At 34.9% G+C, this 21914-nt stretch overlaps 1 protein-coding gene across 9 annotated transcripts in view; it reads left to right on the forward strand.

Annotated features, from left to right (window-relative positions):
• BCLAF1 (BCL2 associated transcription factor 1) overlaps positions 1 to 20389 on the forward strand; it is a 25102-nt gene extending 4713 nt beyond the window's left edge. For 4 of the 9 annotated variants that reach the window (XM_026087422.1, XM_026087421.1, XM_026087420.1 and 1 more), the window contains 12 exons: positions 353 to 426; positions 2910 to 3033; positions 3934 to 4839; positions 6289 to 6960; positions 7076 to 7245; positions 9995 to 10100; positions 11056 to 11140; positions 11877 to 12052; positions 13208 to 13388; positions 17134 to 17280; positions 19677 to 19886; positions 20022 to 20389. In XM_026087422.1, the coding sequence (XP_025943207.1) occupies positions 2930 to 3033; positions 3934 to 4839; positions 6289 to 6960; positions 7076 to 7245; positions 9995 to 10100; positions 11056 to 11140; positions 11877 to 12052; positions 13208 to 13388; positions 17134 to 17280; positions 19677 to 19886; positions 20022 to 20027 (2763 nt within the window). In that variant the 5' untranslated portion in view covers positions 353 to 426; positions 2910 to 2929 and the 3' untranslated portion in view covers positions 20028 to 20389. Of the gene's footprint in view, positions 1 to 15; positions 125 to 352; positions 427 to 2909; positions 3034 to 3933; positions 4840 to 6288; positions 6961 to 7075; positions 7246 to 9994; positions 10101 to 11055; positions 11141 to 11876; positions 12053 to 12185; positions 12352 to 13207; positions 13389 to 17133; positions 17281 to 19676; positions 19887 to 20021 lie in introns of those variants that run through there. The other 5 variants (XM_026087423.1, XM_026087425.1, XM_026087428.1 and 2 more) reach the window with 5 other exon arrangements.
• The last annotated feature ends 1525 nt before the right edge of the window (positions 20390 to 21914 follow it).

The following is a 21914-nucleotide window of genomic DNA, read 5'->3' on the forward strand; positions in this document are numbered from 1 at the left end:
CTTTCATGTGGTTAGGTTATCAAGAGCCTGCTCATTGAAGGACCTGAAGAGTCAGGTCTGTTGTGAAGTGAGGATGGTGAGTTGTACAGCCGGCTGTAAGCAAGGCTGAAGGAGGAGTGATCAGGTATGGAAGGGGAGTGGGATTTGCCCCTTCTTGGCAGTGGCTGTTGAGCTGATTCAGTCCTAGCATGTAACAGCGAGTCCAGCAATAAATTTGGCATTTCTTGTGTGTTATCGCTTTATGATAAAGAGATTAATGTTTGAACCCATTTAAGGAAATTGTCTCTCTACCTTTGAGCCCAGTCCTGTAGTAAAAGTGTATGCCTATGACTTCTCTTTTTCTGTTGCATAGGAATCAGAATTGCTGAAAGCACAAATAGAGAATTGTAAAATAATTGCTTCATTGGCACCAATTAAAGGTTTGAGGTAAGATTAACTTAATTCTGTTTTTAAATGTTCTGATTCAACCCAATCATTTGAGATGAGAATTGATTCTGTTTTTCTAAAATTTATGCTTGTGATTTAAAAACAAAAAAACCTAAAATGTATACATCTTTCTGAAATTAGTGTTCCGTATGTCATTTAAAGATCAACTAATGATTTGCCTATACCTACTTGTCCTACACAGAATACAAATGTACAAATGTTATTGTTAAATACAGTGAAAATCACAAACAGATTTATTTTCCTTTAAAGCTGAAATTGGGTTGTGTTATGAACTTCTGCTGCATATGTGAATTTTGGTCTGAAAATTGCTGCCTGTCCCCAATAACTAGAGGCTTTTTTCTATCATACTTGGAGAAAATTGACATGCTTTGTGTCTTAAAAGAGTTTAAACACTCCAAATGTCTGTGGCCTATGAGCAGATTAGCATAAGAGATTTTAAGGCACTTTCTATGAGTTTAATTGAACACAATGAATAAAAGCCATCTTATATGTTATATAAGTTTGCTTTTTAATGGAAGGAGCTGTTCAAAGACAGCACGCAACACGTTCTTCTCCAAGATAAAGAATTTTTTCTTAGTTCAGTTAAATGGAAAATTAGTGCAGGTTAAATTTTGTTGTTGTTGTTGGGTGAGTTTCAGCTGAGATCAGATCTCAGTAGGGCCTCACAAACACTTGTGCTACTATGGTGAGGATAGTGGTATGGTACAGGAATAACCAGTGATAGGGGAAAGACTGGTCTGCTTTTTTCTTTTGGATTCGCTTATGCTTGCCTAAAGTTTCTGAAATTTTGTTAACTTTAAGTTTATAATGTTGCTTGTTTCTTTTATCTTAGCACAATTGAGATCTCCCTAACCACAAAAAATGTTTTTTTAAATATATATATATATATATATATATATATATATATATAAAAAAAACCATGTGACAAAATGCTTGTCAAGTTGAACTTCTATTTTCAATAGACTAGTTCTAGGCTTTTATGTATGATTGTAATATAAAAACTAAGTGTTTAGTAGTTATTAAACAAAAATGGAAGACACAAACAATGATGACACACATAATCGATGATAATGATAATTCTGGACACTGAGCATACTAAGGCCTGAAAATGCAATTGCTTGTCAACAGTTTATATTCGAAAGGGCATCTCATGTAACCCTTTTTTTTTAGCTGGACAATCTTAAAAGAAAATGGTGTTGAAGCAAATTTGTTATTAATTGGGGAATTTCAGACACTGATCGGAAAAGAACAAAGATGTGCATTTTTCTTAATGGATAGCAATAACTATAAATATTTATTACAGTTATAAATAACAATAAATTATAGTTTATTATGTGTTTATTTTATTTTAGGACTCATTGCTTTATAATCCTGCATAGTTTTGATAGCTCATGTTCAGTTAAAAAATGTTGAATTCTGTTGTAGGCCATATTATTCAGGTGGTTGTTATAAAATATTAGTTGGCTGTGGATTTTTAACAACATTAGTTTAAAAAGTTAGCTTAACCTAAAAAGATGCATGGTGGGCTTGTTGACAGATGGAAAATCAGATAGGCTAATTAGATTTAATGCATGTGGTTAAGAGAAATAATACTCCTGGCTCAAACTATCAACTGCTGGACAGAATACTTCAGGGCTTTTTCTTTGCTTATATGAAAGGTTGACTGTAGTAGGCTATGAAGTCCTGGAGGGACTGGTGTGTTGGAAATGCAAGGAATCTATAAACCCAACAGATAGCAAGAATTTTGTGTTTTTATATATTTATATAAGAAATAGTTCAGAATTGGAATAAACAAATGCTAAGCCAAACAGATATTTTTTCTTTAATGACAGTACAGATGCCTGGATTGTGAGTGATCTTTTTGCTGTGAGTAGGGGGGAAAAAAATACATTTTCATCTTTACACAGTGGTTTTAGCCTAAATTCTAGAAAGGTCAGAGGTTTCACTTGAAAAAACTTTGGGCAGTTATAACAAAATTTTTTTAGGTTATAATCAAACTTAACTTTAAAAACTGTATAAAATTAGTAGAAAATATAAATCTAGCTTTTGATAACAAATGTGTAACAGTCCAGGCTCCTGTTATTTCTTGCCTTAATTTGCAAAAATGTTTTTTTCTGTTGCTACCTCTCTCCTACTTAAAGGATCAGTTTTCAATTAAACTTGGGAAACCTTTTACTGATATGTTTTATGTTTTCAGACAAGCAGCTTGCTAAAGCTGTGTTAAATAAGTCGTACATTCTTTAAACTGTGGTATATTGAGCTTTTGTAAGTTACTAATAAATGTACTCTTATCCTCTTCAAAGGTCTTTTGTTTAGGATATTCTGTACCTCTTTCTGATAATCTCATTTTATAATATAAAAATCTTGTTTATTTGTTTGAGTTACATGGACTCTAAATAGTCCCTTCCCTTTTTTTTTTTTTTTTTCCTCCTCCCCTCCTCACTGCTTTTCCTTTTGGGAAGGAGTGTATCTACTGGGAAAAATGGGGCGATCTAACTCTAGATCACATTCTTCAAGATCAAAGTCCAGATCTCAGTCCAGCTCTAGGTCAAGATCCAGATCACATTCTAGAAAAAAGAGATACAGGTAAATCGATATCTTACTGCATGAAAAGTTGGTTTAGTGTATTGTTTTTGTCTGGAAATTTATTTTTTCACTTGCATAATGCTGTGGCAAAAGTCAGCCTGGGATCTTCTTTCACTTTAGACAATAGGTAAATTCTGCTTTGAATGTAGTTTCTGTTACTTTAATACTCTACTGTTTTGCTCTTTTCCTGTATCTGAAGAAAGTTTCAGAATGCTAATGGTTCTTGCTGATTTGTGGTTTGTTTGATTCTCCCCTCCCCCTTCACATGGTGTTTTCTGTGTCTTTCTCTGTGATTTGTTCTGTCTTTCTCATGTAGCTTTTCACATGTGGAGTAAGTTAAGGCTCAGCAGATAAGCTTTGTTATATCTCGCTGATTGTAATTGCCTTCTCAGTTGCCTTCATCCTTTTCTTCATCWTTCTTACTCTTGGATATTACCAGCTCCCATAACAGGAGTAGCTGAATTGAATATTCACTGCCTCATCAGCTGCTGCAGTCCACAGGCTGGCATATTAAATTATACTGGAGGTGATGTAAGTCCATATTCCAGGCTGTGAACTGTGATGGCTGAAGAACTGAAAGCCATGCTACTGAGTGGTCATCCCTAATAAAATCTTAGGCTGGGCCACTGAGGTTGGTAATGTCTTAATGAGGTGATGCTGAATTCTAGAGTTTCACAGTCCTTAGAGTATAGGCGTGTTTATGATAATCTGTTATGTGACAGGAAAAATTAATAAAGGTAAATTGTAGAATTTACATTGTCTTTAAGACCAGGCCTGTTTCTTTTACCATTCAGACTGCATGTGAGTGATTTAGGGTTTAGTGTGTTCTTTTTTTAAAATTTTTTTCCCTTTCTCTCCCTCCTCTATTGTCAAATGTTAATGCTTGCTTTTTAATTTTAGTTCTAGGTCTCGGTCAAGGACATATTCACGATCTCGCAGCAGGGATCGTGTTTATTCTAGAGATTATCGCAGAGATTACAGAAATAATAGAGGAATGAGACGCCCCTATGGTTACAGAGGAAGAGGTAGAGGGTATTATCAAGGAGGAGGTGGTAGATATCATCGTGGAGGTTATAGGCCTGTCTGGAACCGAAGACACTCCCGAAGCCCCAGGCGAGGCCGTTCACGTTCCAGAAGTCCAAAGCGAAGGTCTGTGTCTTCCCAGAGGTCCCGGAGCAGATCTCGTCGATCTTACAGATCTTCCAGGTCCCCAAGGTCCTCCTCATCTCGTTCTTCATCCCCATACAGCAAATCACCTGTCTCTTCCAAAAGACGTGGGTCTCTGGAAAAGCAGGCAAAGAAAACTGAAGGGGCTCCTTTGCAAGATAGCCCTTTGAAAAATAAATCACAAGATGAACAGAAAGATACATTTGAACATGACCCATCAGAGTCTCTTGACGATTTTAACAAATCATCAGCAGCTTCTGGCGACATTTGGCCTGGCCTTTCAGCATATGATAACAGTCCAAGGTCACCCCATAGTCCTTCTATTGCCACCCCACCTAGTCAGAGTTCATCCTGCTCCGATGCCCCTTTGCTTAGCACAGTCCACTCAGCAAAGGACACACCTCAACATTCCCATTCCATTCAGCATAGCCCTGAGAGGTCTGGCTCTGGTTCTGTTGGAAATGGTTCTAGCCGTTATAGTCCTTCTCAGAATAGCCCACTGCATCACATCCCTTCAAGGAGAAGCCCTGCAAAGACAATCCCATCACAGAGCGCTCCCCGTGAGGAGGCTCGAGCGCGTTCATTTTATCCTGAGACTGGAGAACAGGAAACTGCAAAAGGTGGAAAGTTTCTGAAAAGGTAAGAGTTGCACTGTAAAACTAATGTTGCATCTTAAAATGCTGTCTACTGAGTTTTGACTAGATCTTCACTGTGCCTTGGAAAAAGCAATATAGAATGCTGTTGAATGTTTTATTAATTTTAACCTAGTTGAGCTTAAAATGCATGCCTTTTTCCTCTTTTAAGACACTCTTGGTCATTAACTAGTAAAGATAGGGACCTATATCCTTCAGGAACAATCGGTTTGTCCCCTTCCTTTACAGTGTATTTTCTTATAGTCTGTTAAGAAAATCTTAATCAGAGTAGTGCATCAGACTTGCTTGTTTGACAAGGTGAATTCTGTTTAAGTACTTTGATCTTTTAGTGCTTCATATAGTTTGAAATGCAAATCTTCTGGAAGTCTGTGAAAACCCAGGTGTCACGCAATGATTTCTTTGTTAACATAAACAGCATTCATTCCTAATTGTGTAGTGCAGTATGACAACTTTGATGCCCTGACTTGCATTACTTATGAAAGAGGGTAGGTCTTGGTATTCTTGGAACGTGAATTTTAGTGACAATCTGTTTAAACTTGAATGTATRTTTCCAGTTTATGTGAAGTTCTTAAATTTGTTCTTAAAATGTTAATGGCTGGTGTGTTTGATATAGCAGTAATTGGGGAAAAAGTTGTAAAAAGCGTACTGACATTAGACTTCTTTTCTATTGTGACTTTTACTTTAGTGGATTTCATATAAAATGAATTATAGAGCAAAGCTGTGTTCTGTGCTAAATAGATTTGACTGCATGATTTTAAATGAATTTGTCCAGTCAGTGATTTATTATAAAAATATACTGCTAGAACACCAAAAATGTGACTTCCCCTACGTTAGGTGTATTGTAGCTGGTAAATATGCTAGGACCTATGTGAAAATGTATAGATAAGGCAGTGGCTAAAATAAGCATTAATTTCTAAATGTGTTCCTGTGTTTAGGTAAGCTACTTGTGCACAATACAGTGAATGAATTAAGCCAGTGTCAAATTTTGGACCTCTCTTAGAAATGTGCAGGATCTTGAAAAAAAATTTTTTTTTTAATGGTACTCTTTAACTTTTTACTAAGAGGAATTGAAAAGTAAATTGCAGTCTGAACTGCCAAATTTTATGCGACTGACAAAATGGGTGGTGTAAGAATATGTGAAGTTGGGTACCAATTAAGAAAGAACAAACAAATGAACCACTAGCTTTTTTATAAATTCAGGCAGAGAATTTCTAGGTGTTCTACAGAAAGGCATTATTTTCTTCAAATGCTTCAAATAACATAAATGACTGGGTACAGTATTAATTCTGTGCACAATCTTAAATGCTAAAGTTGCACTGCACAGTGGAATGTATTTTCTTCTTGTTGGTGTGGGATTGACACAAAAGAGAAATGCAAGTGATGAACTGGAATGAATGCAATCCAGAGTTACCAGTCTCTTCTTTGCTATCCACAGGTACACAGATGAAGAGTCTAGAGTATACCTGCTTGATAGGGGTAATACCAGGGAGAAGGAGGCCCAGAAGGAGAGAGGATCAGAAAAAGGGAGGACAGAGGGAGAAAGGGAATGGGAGGATCAGGAAGCTTTAGATTATTTTGTTGATAAAGAGACCGGGAAAGAAAAGTTTAATGACTCTGAAGGGGAGGACACAGAGGAGACAGAGGATTATAGACAGTTCAGAAAATCTGTCCTGGCAGATCAGGGTAAAAATTTTCCTACTGCATCTCATCGGAATGCTGAGGAGGAAGGAACCAAATACAAATCTAAAATATCAATGAAGGGCAATAGAGAGAGCGATGGATTTAGAGAAGAGAAAAGTTATAAGCCTAAAGAGACTGTCTATGTAGTGGAAAGGCCTAGTGCAACAAAAGATAAGCACAAGGAAGACGACAAAAGTTCTGAGAGACTAATGATGAAGAAAGAAACTCAGTCACCTGAGCAGGTAAAGTCTGAAAAGCTCAAAGAACTCTTTGATTACAGTCCCCCTCTACACAAGAATCTGGATGCGAGAGAAAAATCCACCTTCAGAGAGGAGAGCCCACTTAGGATCAAAATGATAGCCAGTGACTCCCATCGTCCTGAAGTTAAACTCAAAATGGCACCAGTACCTCTTGATGATTCCAATAGGTAAATTATTCCACTTTAAGTGTGGTTCTCCACTTGCCTGCAGTGTCACTGCTCTTTATTTAAACTATCGGTTTCTTTTTGTGTTTTTTCTGTTGTTGTTGTTGATACATTTTAGACCTGCATCCTTGACTAAAGACAGGCTGCTTGCTAGCACACTTGTCCATTCCATCAAGAAGGAGCAAGAGTTCCGATCCATCTTTGACCACATTAAGTTGCCACAGGCCAGCAAAAGCACGTCAGAGTCATTTATTCAGCACATAGTGTCCTTGGTTCATCATGTCAAAGGTATGTATTCAGTTTACTGTACCAAATACACACACCCCTGACAACTGCATTTAAGCCTGTTGGATATCTCTAGTACAGGAAGATTTTGGCCCTCTTTTAATGTTGATTTAGTCAGACTTTTTTCCTTTTGATGTATGCACAAAAGTAATTGGAAAAATAATAGCTGCAGAAGCTAGTATCCAAAAAAAAACAAAAAACCCCCCACAAACCCAAAATGTAGAGTGTAGTAACATTTATGCTAAGTTTCTGGATAAACTTTGAGTCTAGATAGTGTATAAAATTTGAATTTTTGCATTGAAGTTTAAACGTACTATGTTGGTCAATCTTCTTTAGGTTTAGTTTAATAGTTTTAACATCTAATTTAATATTAAGCAGTGCAATTTGTGTTGACAGGTGTCTTTTGTACCATTAAATACAATGGCATCGCTTATTGGGGCACCCCAGAGGTCATTTCCAGGTGCTTATTAGAGGTTCCTTTTTTAGTCCTAAAAAATAATAACACTTAACAAAAGTTGTACTCTATATGATATTAAAATACACTATGAAATCTCATTTGAGTCTTATTTGACAGTGGTAGTGTTGGAGCCAGGAATTCCACTTGTAGGAACTTGGCAGTGGCTAAATACATCTCTGTTAAATCAGAAAATACAATATATATATAATTCATTTAACAGTAGTGACTGTTGCTTGCTATCATTAAATTAAAACAATTTCTTGGGGAAAAATACCAACAAAGTAGATGTATTTTGTTTAGGTCACAGATACTGTCAAAGTTTTTTGATTAAAGGTTTTGACTGAAGAATTGATAATTCCTTTAAATCTTGTGAGGACATCTAGAGAGTTCTTTAAATGAGCTTAAACTTTTTTCATACAACATTTATCTTATTTCACTGGACTGTTGTCTTATTCTTGTGTTTAATGTACTGAAATAATATGGAAGAACTTGCTGATGAAAATAATTCCACTGCATCAGTGTACAAAGGGGGAATGTGGAAATGCTTTAAGTGCCCAGTTCAGTATATCTGTAAGCGTTATTTCTGAAGATGCTTAGCTACTAAAATTGCAAAGATTTTTGTCCTAAAGGTATATGCTGAAGTTCCCTCAAAATTCCCATTTTGTTGCCAAAATAAGTAACTTTAGGTGACTAAGGCCAAGTGATTTTACGGATTTTGAATTATTTGCAAAGGAAAGTAATAGTAGGCAATTATAGATTATATTGGATTAAAAAAAATCCTTGTTGGGACACTTACTTAGAGTATAATTTCATTATGAAAGTATCTTTTCTTTTATTGATATGAAAGAAACTTACGGCTCGATCCAATGAGAGCTTCTGTAAATGTTGGCTTATATTGTACATGTGTAGGCTCCAGGTGAAATAATATTCCTGAGACTCTTACATGTTGATCACAGAATGCTTAACTTGTTTTTCTGTAAACATTTGTATGTTAAATTAAACAAATACCTGGTAAATATAACAGTTTAACAGCCTATCTGGTCAAGTTACTCAATATGTAAAGTTATCATGGTTTCTGAAGGGAGAACCTCTCTATACGTTTCAAATTTACTGTGGTCTGTGATCAGATTTTTAGTAACTCTTTTGACAAATTGAAGTTATGTTCATTATCGGTGTGATGCGACCAGTCTGAACAGCTCTTTGTTAATGTAGAGCTGAAAATGCCCAGTGATGTTTTCTTTTTCATTGTAACTAGGTCCTGGAATGTGTTTTGAAATGGCAAAATCCATGTTACAAAAGTAAAATAGCTGTTGAAAGATACAGATGCCAAACAGGCAAAGTTGAACCTTCTGTCTTCCTGGCAAAAATGGCATAAAAACAGAGTTGCTAGCTCAAATTCCTGTGTTTGATGGAATTATGATTGAGGCACTACCCTTGTAGTGGCCGTTTCAAGTTTTAATGGTTGGTTATGAGACAAATGCTGGATGCCGGGCGGTAAGTTGATACAGATGTATGTTGACCTGTTAAGCAGATAGCTTGCTTCATATGTAACATTTCATAGTTCATGAGTTTATGTATTTCTATATTACATTTAAACACATTTGTTGAGCTGGTTTAAAAACTGAGTTTTGCTGTTGCTAATTTAACTGTCTCTGAAGGCAAGAGAAAATTTGTCAGAGAAGCCGTCAGGTTTGCCAAGATGCCAGATGCTTAAATAGATTATTTATGTATAGGAGTGTTACTTGTCTTGAATTGTTTATCATCACAACTTCAAATTGAGAAATTTTATACTTTTAAGAAATAACTTTTTAGGTCATTCATGTAATTATTGAAACATACATTACTTAATGTTTTCACTAAATTAATTCTCTTTTAAGTTAAAGATGAGATGAATTGTAAAATCTGCTTCTTGCAATTATTCATGGCTCAAAGTAACTTCATTTTCTCTTATGGGCAAAGTGTAAAGAAGTAACTTAAGATAATTGCTCCTTTCTCTCTTGTTAGAGGAAAATGTCACTGAAAAGAAGCAAGTCTAATCAGTAAATCATGCTTGAATTAGATGTAGTACAGTCCTGGCATAATTATAAGTAGACTTGCAGTGATGCTGTGCACTGTTACTTGTTTGGGTTACAGATAATGTAAAAGTAGAGAGAACTCCACATTTGCTTGTCCTTCTGATATATTTATTGAAAATACTGTGTTTTTTGCCTGCTACATGCCTTTCTGTCAGGAGTAGAATACCTGTGTCAGTTGAATTAAACTAATGAGACAGTGTTTCTCTATTGTAACCAACAGAGCAATACTTCAAGTCACCTGGAATGACCCTAAATGAGAGGTTCACTGCATATCAAAAAGCTACCGAAGAACACTGCACCCGGCAAAAGAGCCCAGAAATACATAGGTACGTATTAATTGCATATGTAGATGCTTTGTATTTCAAAGAATGTTATCTGCTAATATTTAATTTGAGAACCCAAAATACTTTTTCTAATCTGTGTGGAGTAATTTGTCAGTTTCTGTGTAAATACAAAACATCTAAAAAGATTAAAAAAAAAAAATCTTTCCTTGAAAGAACTCACTTGAGCCAACTCTGGCTTCATCTGTAGCTTTGTAACAGATGTCTTCTCTGCCTCTGTCTCATTTGGGATATATTTATTTTTCTCATATGCAGTGCTCAAATATTGAGGGGCATATGTTTAGAAGATTAAAATAAGCCTGGTAGTGTATCTTTATTCTTCAGTGTGAAATGGTCACCTTAACTACTTTAGTCCTTGTGTGTGTTAATTTACAGCAGGATTTGTTCAAAAAAAAAGAGTCTGAGAACCTGAAAGGTAAGAGGGTAGGTGTGCAGATGTAATTTCTGATCAAGCGCTTTAGTTATATAAGGGTTTGTACTATAGTATTTGTGTTGCATGTGAGGCTACATTATCTCTGTGTTATCCCCTGACCATGTAGGAGCTAATATACCAAGTAAGTATTTCTACTGTGTTACCAACTATGCCATTATGTTGATTGAGTTCTTGGAGTGGGGGGTGGGGTTGGGACTGCCCACATTTACTATCTTTTGGAATTCTTCTTTAAACTTTTTATATGTTCAAAACCATGGTTAAAATATGAAAATCAAACTGCATGTTTTGTGTATTTGTATTTTCAGCATATTTCACAGAGGAAAATAAAGGTTTTCCATTTTGAATCTACTTCTGTATCTATTCTGATAGTGGGGCTTTATATTCAAAAAGGTTGTCCTACTGCAAAAATGCCTTTTTTTTCCTCAGATTTCTATTGGAAAAAAATGTCTGAAGCCATAAACAGTCACATACACATATGGCTAGACACTGCTTTTATTTTACATTTAGGAGGATTGACATCTCTCCAAGTGCCCTGAGGAAGCATACCCGTTTAGCAGGTGAAGAGAGAGGCTTTAAAGAAGAAAGTCAAAAAGTAGGTTCTCAGTAAACATCCTAGCTGTATGTCTAATCTTAATTTGGTGCGTTTCCCTTTGAATCCGAACTTTATGTGTGTATATAAATCTTCAAAAAATAGTTTGTATTTATAATGTATGGAGTACTTGGATTTACACTATTTTTTTTTATCCTTGACTTTTGAGTAAAACATACTGGCAAGAAACCAGTTTATGCAGCATGAGGTTCTGCTGCATTGAGAGTGTGGCATTATAAGGTCAAATCTCCCACCCTTCCTTTCTTCTCTTGGACATTTTCATAGTCAATTTTGTGGCGCTAGCTGCCTAAGGACAAAGAATAGGAGAAAAAATAAATGCTGAGGTGATCAGTGAGTAGTATGGTTGGATGGATAAGGTGCTTGTGCTCTGCTAAAAACACAGTTAGCCAGAAGAATTGTATGCTTGGGTATCTTCCCAAACCATGTATTATAGTCTGTCTACATCAAAAAGTAGGTCTTGCGTTGGCTCGGTGGGAGTGCTTGCTCAAAAGTTAATTTCTTAGCCAGGTTTTTAGCTTAGCTTTCTCTTTTTAGACCAAACAATTGCATGTAAAGGATTTTCACTAGAAGTCAACTTACATGCTGAAGAGTCTGTTGACAACTAGGTAAATCCTATCTTGTCTTTTAGAAAGTTGAGGTATAACTTACCTTTTAATTTAGATTGTCTTCTGGACGTTTAACTTAAAATCTTGTTTTTGAAATATATTTTCACTTACAGGGAGACAAAAAATTAAGGTGCGACTCTGCTGATCTTCGGCACGACATTGACCGCCGTAGAAAAGAGCGAAGTAAAGAACGAGGAGACTCAAAGGGTTCCAGAGAATCCAGTGGGTCAAGAAAGCAGGAGAAAACTGCAAAAGATTACAAGGATTACAAATCTTACAAAGATGACAGGTAAATATTTGAAGTCGCTGCGTAGGTTTTTAGCTTCTAATTAGCCTTTTGCAATTGTAAGCTTAATTGCTTTCAATTTTCAATGTGTAATGGAACATTTAAATTTAAACAATTAAAATTATTTGTTTTACAGCAAAAATGTATTATCTGTCTTTTACACGGCTTATGGTGGATGAGGACAAAAACTTTGGAATAGCAAGCTAACACTGAAAAAAAAAATGACAAATTAATCTGTCCTATTATCCAGGCTACATCAGGAGGTTGGACTTCAATGCAGTGCATTTCTATAAACAGTTTGTGTAAGAACTTTGGTTCGTTATGCTTGATTCCGCACTTTTTCAACTCATAACACCCAGAATATGAGAATTTTACTGATGTTTAGGTTTAACGTGGGCGAGAAGGGGAGTATTTATTTTCTTTCTAAAGCCAGTGGGCTGCTTTTAAGACAAAGATGTTAGCATGTTTCAGTGGATACTGTGTAGCTGTGGTAAGAGTTGCTTCAGGTATGACTGTCCTTTGGATATTACATTAAAATCTTGTAAATCGGGTCGAATTACTGCCACTATGGGGTTACTGAAAGTCTTACTGTAGGGTTTTTTCCTGCTTTATACTGGGTATACAATGAATTTTTACTTATGCTTTCTTTTTCCCATTTCCTTTCTGATTTTGGTATCCACATTATCTTCCACTGGCTAATTCTGTACAGGCATCTACATAGGGAAACCCAGACCATATCTACTTCTCAACAGTGTGCAAACTGAATTATGTAGTTAACGTAAAAATTTTGCCTTGAGGGTTTTCTTCCCTTTGGTTTCTGTTTGCTGCCTCAGAAGAAAGGCAGATTTTAAAAGAAAAAATAGCAGAACCTCTTCATGGCATCACATCTTAGAAAAACTGTTTTGCAGTTTGCAGACTGCTGCTTTCCAACTCATTAGCAATAGTGTACATGTAATGCATTTAAATGTGTAAGAGGAGGCTGGAAAGTGAAATTATACTTCACCTTAACATCTGAAATATGTAACTTATGTGTGACTTTATAACCAGAAGGGGAGATAGTGTTTTTTCATAAAACATAAACAGAGACCCCTTTTTAGTATAGTGTTACAGACTATAGTACTTTTAAAATAGCACACAGTATATCTTTTTATTTTTCAGTAAACAAAAAAGAGAGCAAGACCGTTCTCGATCCTCCCCATCTTCTTCTCCATCTTCTTCCTCATCCAGTTCTCGAGAAGAAAAGGATAGCAAGAAAGAAAGAGATGAAGAGTTCAAAACCCACCATGAGCAGAAAGAATATTCCAGTTTTACGGGAGTCAACAGGCCAAGAGGAACCTTTGTAAGTTGCTGTTTTCCTATTCTTCCCCCAAATTATGAATGCAATATTATTATTGTGATGTAAAGATTCACCCTCTCAAAATTGAGGCATGAAGAATGTGAATCCCTCAAGAAATTGTGTTCAACAGCATACGATAGTGTTCTTGCTTCAAAGTTGCTAACTCTAGAAAATGTTTTGTTGAATCAACTAGCTTAAAAATAAGACTTTAAGAATAGTATGACAAAACAAGACAATGCTGCTGTGATTAATGTTAATTTTTTCATAGTACTGATTCTTGAATTCTCTCATGCCACATAGCAAACTTGCAGATGGATCTTTAACACTGTCCAACAGTGTTTGGTGTGTAAAGGTGTAATAAAATAGTATTAGAGACAAAGGGTGGGAAAAAAAAATCTTTTTTTTTTTTTCCTTGCTATTTTGCAATTATGTCATTTCCTGGGAGAATCTTAAATTTGACTTCTTTATAAAGGCCTGTGATATATTGCCTCTCACTTCCTGCAGGTTCTGTTTTTTCCATCATTTTTAGTTCGATTTTTTGCCCTCCTTTCAGTAGCTGTCTGCAGCTTGTTGTTAAATAGAATGTCACATAATTAAATGTACACAAACCTTGAGACAGCTGTATTAAGGAGAGAAGATGGTATGCTTGCTGTTGTTTTTCAGTGTGTTCTCTGAATGGCTTGGACTAGCAACAGTGAGCATGAAAGCTTATTAATTTAGCTCTGGAATGTATTTTAGCATTGTGATTTGGAAGTGCCATATTGACCGCATGGTCTTCAGAAAATGTTTTAAGCCACTAATCAATAAAAAGGTAAAAAATGCATGTTAATGTAATTTACTAATATTTAATTGGGAAAAGTAGAAGCATTAGGAAGGATGAAGAAACAGTAGAGGAGACCTTGTAAAGATGAGGAACATGGAAAACAAGTGATACCTTAAAAATAAAATTCCATTTGCAGGGAAAAGATGTCAGATAGCCTGACTCAATGGGCCAGAGTAATTTCATACTTTCTCAGTTCTTCATGTAGCATGTAATTAAGACTAAACAATGCTAAAAGGCATTGCTTGGTGCAGATATGTTTGATAGGAATATATGCTGGATTTTGTTTGTAGTCATGTAGAAGAATGTAGTCATGTAGAGGAATGTTTTGAACTACATACAAGAGCATCTCTGAAATGCACCTGGATTGTGCAACACTGACCTAAGGTTTGCATCTTACATCTAAAAAGGTGAAGCTTAAGTTCAGAATTATTTATAATGATAAAAATATTTTCTTAATGAGAAAAGAGGAAAAAAATTTCTATAATTATACCAAACAGCTGTGTGGCCTAAATGTATAAATCCTTCAGTGATGTAGATGTCAAATATGACAATGTCAGCATGATCCCATGTCAGCATGAGCATAAGCACTGAGTTAAAACAAAAGATGAGTAGAACTAAAAAAACCATCTCCTTTCTTTCTCTAAGAGAATCAGTTGAAGAAAAGTTTTGTAATTGCTAGAAAGCCTTACTGCTTTATAAAACTAAACTGTATGTATCATGAAAGGGACGCTACTCTACATGTAAGTTAGGTAGATGTGAACTGTAAATTTAATAAGCATCTGCTATTTTTGACTACTGGTAACTGCCAATACTGACTATGCAATAATAAGTGGTTAGTGTTCCCTAGTGACATACATAGTTGCACCCACAGGCTCATCACACAAACTGTAGCAGAACAAGAGAATCTAAACAGATAGGCCAACATGTTGTCTTAAACCCTCTGTTTAAGGTTACAGACTGGATAGGATTGAAAGATATAGACTGGCTAGTCCAGAAGTGTCTTTATGATCCAAGACTAATAGTTACTGCATCCATAAATATTGCTTTGGTTTTGGAGTAAAGAATGTGTCTTGATTTGCAACAAAAACTTCTTGTTTCATAGAGGATATGTTGGGAGGGAATGGCTGGCTGGATAAGAGAGATCTTAATGGAATTGAAGATTTCGTGTTAAACTAGCACAGATTTTTCACTAACACTTAGTAATATACTTAGATCGTAATATTTAATTTTGGGATTTTTGTACATAATAGAAAACCATGAATGTTATTAATAGCTTTGAAGTAGAAATACAGAAATAAAGATAAATTATTTTAATGACATTATTTTTAGTACCCAGCTCCTAAAGGAATTTGTCTGTAAATGCTTTGAGTAAAAGGAGCTTTCTCTTTCTATAGAAAAAGTACCATCTCCTTTTTGTGGTGGTCTTTGCAGTGAATAGGCTCATAGAGGTAACACCGTACTGGGCTCATCTCCTGTACTACTTTGCCTGAAAGATAACTTCAAAAGCCCTCAACCCGTTAGAGAGAATCCAGTCATAGGACCTAATACCAGGAAATGCTGATCTCATTTCTTATAGTCTTGTCTTCGCTTTGTTTCTACATCCTTTTCTTGTCTACTGCGATACTGTTCTTTGTGCCTTAATTTTGTAAAAGTCCCAAAGTTGTTGGAAATCAAACATTTAGTTTTTGTTTTCTTGTACCGTTTTCTTTAGTCCTTTACCTGTCACTTTCTAAATGATTCTTAAAGCAATTCTTTTTTAGTTTGCCTGCAGTATATTGATAGATCTTGTGAGTTCTTTACTGGACTGTTTTTAGTCTATTTCAAAGTACTGTTAAAGCTGTCCTGCAGAAATTCTGCATTAGGGAAAAAAAAAAGTGTTGGAACTGAGTGGGGAACAGGTGTGGATTATACTCCTTTCAGGTTAGTTAATTGCTTCTTTTTGATCTATGTTTACGGACATGCTTATTTTTTTCAAATGAAATTAGTTTCCAGTCATTGTTTTGTATAGTTGCATCTGAAGACCTTTAACTAGGCTGGTTATGGAAAGCATGTTCTCTAATAACTACAAGTTTTAGCACTCTCTCTTGCCAAGCTAACCTTTCTTTTCCTCTCAAATGGAGGTTATCTAGATAAACTGTTAATGTTTTCGACAAGCTAAAGATGCCCATGCAGAGGAAACAATATATTACTTTTTAGCATATTCTGAGTCAAGTGATTATTATTTTCTTTCTTGCTGTGAGACTACTTTTTAACCTAATATTTTAATATCCTGTTAATTCATTATGAAGAAGTGCATTTAAGACAATTTTACTCCAAGCATTGTTACTTCATATAGTATGTATTGCTTATTTTCTGAGTAAGGCACTTAAGCCAAATTAAATTTCAGATGAGTGAAGTACATTGTTGAATCTCAGTTGAGAACATTTTATGAGTAACACCAAGTGGACATGCTTATTCTAGCGTTGCATTGTTCATACATGTTTATTTTAGAATTATGCTCTCATAACAGATGGGACTGAATGACTCCGTAAATGACAGGGTCTTATTTAATCTCCAAAGGTTTTTTTCCCCCCTTTTTAAATCTAACTTTTCTAACTATTTTTGTCTGTGAACAGTTTCAGAAGTTCTCTTCTGACCTTTTGTTGCAACAAACTGTTTTACCAGGAGTCAAAGGAGATTTTTTTTGGTGGTTGTGGGTAAATTTATACCAAAACTCAAATGTTTTTCAGATTTTAAGCTTAAGAAAATGTTATCTCAAAATGAATGCTTGAATATGTTACTTAGTTTTAAAATTCACCTATTACCTTGATTTACAGTTATGGATATTTTAATTAAGAGCAGAAAAAGCATTTTGAGTAATACAGAACTTGACTTTTTGCTTTGTGGCTTTTTGTGAATAGATTAAATAACATTTTCATTAATCAGTTTCGAATTAGGGGCAGAGGAAGAGCCAGAGGAGTTTTTGCTGGAACAAATACTGGTCCCAGCAATTCAAATACTACTTTTCAAAAGAGACCGAAGGAAGAGGAATGGGATCCTGAATATACTCCAAAAAGCAAGAAATATTTCTTGGTGGGTGTGGAGAACTTGATATCTTACGCATGCATTTGTTTTCTCAAAGTGCGTTTTATATATGATGTGAAGGAGATTGTTTCTACACTCATGATACTTCTGTGGTTGTAGCTGTCAATGCCTTTCGTTATATAAGCATGAGAGCATCAGGATTCTTGTAGTTCCAGGTTCTGCTTCTCTTGCATCCTGCAGCAGGCTGGCAATAACTGAAGATTGAGACAGAATTCATCCCCAAACTCCTTTTCATCAGTGAGATGGGAAGAATGGTAGACTCAGACTAAATTGTTAAAAACAAGCTTAAAACCGAACAGACTTGCACTGTTTACTTTCCTGGATTTATTTCTAAATGGCACTCAAGCTTTGTATACGTCTGTCTTCTGGAAATCTGCAAAAGTGAAAGATCAAGAAAAGCTGATAGTATTTGTGGATGGATGTGGGCTGTCTCTAATATTAACAGCCCTGCTGCTCTCAGTTAAGTAGTGTGATAGTCGTTTAGAAAAAACCAAACAAAAACCACAGAGGGTTTTTTCCCCGTCTTGATAATGAAAGGAGGGCTGAAAGTAGTTTAATATACTGAATAGGTAGCCTCTGTTCCAGTTGACTTTCCTAACAATACAAGCTGTTAAGTAGATCATTTTACCATTGAAAAAAGGTTAAATAGTGAAGATTAGACCTTCCCCTGTGGCATTATTTTTTCTTAAATATGTTAGCAGGTAATCTAAGAAAGAGTGTGATTATAGTCAGGATGTTTATACAAAAAGTGCTCCAATGATAGCTTCAGAAGAAAGTTAAATACTGTATGTGTATATATAGTAGAATTAAAATACTTTAAACTTTCAACATTTGCCATTAGCAAACACATAACTAGAGTACTAGAATACAGCTATATGCATTAAACCAGAACTTTTGGGTAAAACTGAATATCCAAAATAAGAGAGCTTGCATACCTTTTAATGTGTATCAGTCTGAACAGGAGACCTAGGAATTATAGCTTACTTTGTATTAAGATTCAGAACATTTTCTTATCAGAACTTAAATTCAATTCTTCTTAACCTATGACTATCTTAGCTTATACTTGAGCAGATGCTGGAAATTGTTGTATGATACTTACTTGAAGTCCTAGATTCATAGCTGTCCTTACTGAACAACTTTACTGAGATGGTATTAGGGAGAAGCTGTATTACTAAAAGCATACAGGATTGTAAATCTGTTCAATACTTAACAAGCGGAGTGGATGCAAATTAAGAGCTCTCAAAGGTATTTATATTTAAATAGCTTTTTTCCCCTTAAATTAAACCAACAAACTTCAGTATACATTCTTCATTTATTTAAAAATGTGAAGGCTAAAGTAATTATTTGATACCTAGGGGTAAAGAATGTCATACCATTGGAGTTTTGTGGTTTGTAGTATGTGTTCAAAACATTCTGGTTCAATTCATGAGTTAGCTACTGCTGTGGAAAAGTTAGTTCTCTTCTTTCAAATTAGTTAACTAACAATCAGCTTTTCTAACCCATAAACCTGGAAGCAGATGTGATGATATATTCTTTAGCTAGAACAAATGAATTAACTAACCACAGCTGTTTTTTTCTCCTCATTTTATTTGAAATTATAAATTATAAGAATAGTTACAGGCTTTTTTTTAAACTGTCAATAAACCACTTCATATAGATGTACTGTGTGTTTAATACAGCTCAGATTTCTTTCCAAATCGCAAGTAAAAATGCAGAAATTGAAGCAAGTGTCCCTCACCCTTCTAAATATAAGCATCTTAAATAATTGTCTGTAGTGTTCATATAATTGCCTTTAAACATTTTGGTAAATCTGACTATATTTGGTAGCAAGGTGGCAAACTTTAAATTTGACATTAATAAGTAAAAGTTGAGTTATACTGGTTAATAAGCTTAAATAGCTAGTTTAAAATTTGCCCTACTTGGCATGGGTGAAGCAGGGTTTCTGAATACTACCTTCTGTTATCTTTCATTAATAAGTGTAAAAAACATTAATATCTCTGCACTATTAAAGTAAAATAAAATCTTTTAAAAGCACACTCCTAGAGTAGATAACACAGATTTACTGCTCAGAACTAATGAGTAACCTTTTATTTATCCGCCACTTTTATCTTCATTTATAAGAAAACTGGTTTGTTACCCTCAACCATGAGAATTTGCGTAGACCCACAGCTAGTAAAGACTCCTAGAAAAATTTTATGAAGGTGTATTTAGTTGTAGCATTATGAACTGTAAAGACATCCTTCATAATGTAATCTATAGATGATGATCTGACCTGTTTGAAAACTCTGATCATTTTTGTATGTGTAGCCTATATTTTGTATGGAATACCAACATTTAAGAGGTACATAAGTGTTTTAACCTTATTCTTTGCATTATTATTGTAGCATGATGACAGAGATGATGGTGTAGATTATTGGGCCAAAAGAGGAAGAGGCCGTGGTACTTTCCAGCGTGGCAGAGGTCGTTTTAACTTCAAAAAGTCAGGTAGCAGTCCGAAGTGGACACATGACAAATACCAAGGGGATGGGATTGTGGAAGATGAAGAAGAAACAATGGAGAACAATGAAGAAAAGGAGAGACGCAAAGAAGAAAAGGTACACAGTTCTGTTTGAACTGCAGATAAGAGTTTTCTTTGCAGTATCCCAAATAATTAAGTGAAAAATCATTTTAAAAGGTTTTTAGAGCTTTGTAACTGTCAATTTACAAGAGTGTTTTCTTTCTTTCCACAGGAATAACCCTGGAAAAAAGTTCCAGCTGAAAAAGCAGCTCTTGCACCACCCACACAGCATTTTTAATATGTTTTTTGTTGTCAAATGAATGTAAGCATTTTACTTAAATTTTACTGTTGGAAAGTAGTTTAGAGGGATTGTTTTTGTTTTAAGCCTTTAGAAATCTTGATATAGTAAACTATGTTAATGATCGTACAGGTAGAAAGTAAAATATTTGTAACAACTTTTAAGAAATTTTACTGTTTGTTATATGCAGTGTAATTCTGCTTTGTCCAAATATATGGTCAAGTACAACTCTAAAAGTTTTGATTCTCCCCCTATGTCTGTGTTTTATTCTGAAGTAAACTTACAGCTCTGCACACCTGAAATCTTGGAGGATCATTTATTTTATAAACAGACTACTAAATCTGTTGCCTTTTATTAGAAGTGTTTTTAAGCTGTGACTGGTCAGTTATATTTAAGTGTGAGCAGTTATGCATAATGTTGATCTCATACTTTAGTTAATAAGAATCAGATTTACATCGTGTGATGAAATGATAAAGTTAAACCAGGATTATCATTCTGTCATGCCAGAGAGAGCAGCTTGAATTCTGTCTTTGAGAGCAAAATATTCCTGTAGCCTGAGGAATACATATGTATATAAATACTCAAGTGAATTTCAAGTATATTATTTCCCTTCTGGAATGTGAGTTGTTAAAACTTATTTCCAAGTCACCATGGCTGGAAACTTCCAACAGAACTGAAAACTGGAGCCCGTTCCCCTATTTGTACAGTTACTGCAAAACTACCTGTGAGCAGCTTAATTCCTGTAACTTAGGTCCAGAACAGATCAGTCATGTATGTATGAATACCTAGTGATTTACATTGTCATTAAAAGATATTTCCCTTGTAAAGGGTAACTTAGTACAATGCTTAAGATTTTATAATGAAATTGCATGATCGCAGCCATCAGGGATTATAGTTTCAGCTGTCTGTTAATAGCTTAATCACCAATAGAATGCTTTAGTTGAGAAATTTGTGGCAGTATTAATCCAGCTTCCTTTTGTATCAGTTCTCATTTCAGTTTATGAACATAACTTTTAAATTTCTTTATATAGACTTTTCAGGAAAATACTATCTAGCAAGAGTAAATTTTGTATCACATTTACAGCCTTAAGTGAAATCTGGGGGGGGGAAGGAAAAACAAAGCAAGGTATTTTAAAACCTGAATCACTAAAGATATCCTGAATATACTAAACATTTCTATAAAGTCTGAATTCCATTACAGAGCTCTGAAGTTATGTTTCCTTAGGATTCCACTTTATACAACATGTAAACCTGAAGTTTTAACTCAAGAGTAAAAGTTAAGTTGGCTAAAAGTGTGGGAAATGAGTCTTACCTCTCTTCCATGCTAATTTTATTACTTGTGCTTCTAGTATATTTGTAGCAAAAGTTAGCCTACAGTTTAAAAACAAAAAGCAACAAAAACCCACAAAACTTAATTTACTGGTAGGTACACTTTTAACATCCAGAATGTTCAGGATGACAGTAACATACTTGAATTTCCAGAACAAGGACATTGGTACCTATAGCAGTAAAATGTAGCAACAAAGCATATTGGTTTGAAATTTTTGAATTGTGCTTTTACATGAACATAGACAGTTGTGAAGCAGGTAAAGTTCTGAAGAATTTTTTGCATAACCTGTAGAGGCCAGTAATATAAAATAGTTGAGTTTATAACCATAAACTGTGCTTCCCTCCTAATTGTAGAAATTATTAAACACAAAGTTTTTTTTAAAAGCTGCTTTTAGTTTATGTGAAATAAGATCAGTAAGTATATTCACCTTTTGAACTTAACATTATGCATACAAAATAGGGTGAGACACACCTTCCTTTCAGGTACCCAGTTGTCTG

The sequence above is a fragment of the Apteryx rowi genome, unplaced genomic scaffold (assembly GCF_003343035.1).
Source record: "Apteryx rowi isolate R43461 unplaced genomic scaffold, aptRow1 scaffold_716, whole genome shotgun sequence".
Classification (NCBI taxonomy): domain Eukaryota; kingdom Metazoa; phylum Chordata; class Aves; order Apterygiformes; family Apterygidae; genus Apteryx; species Apteryx rowi.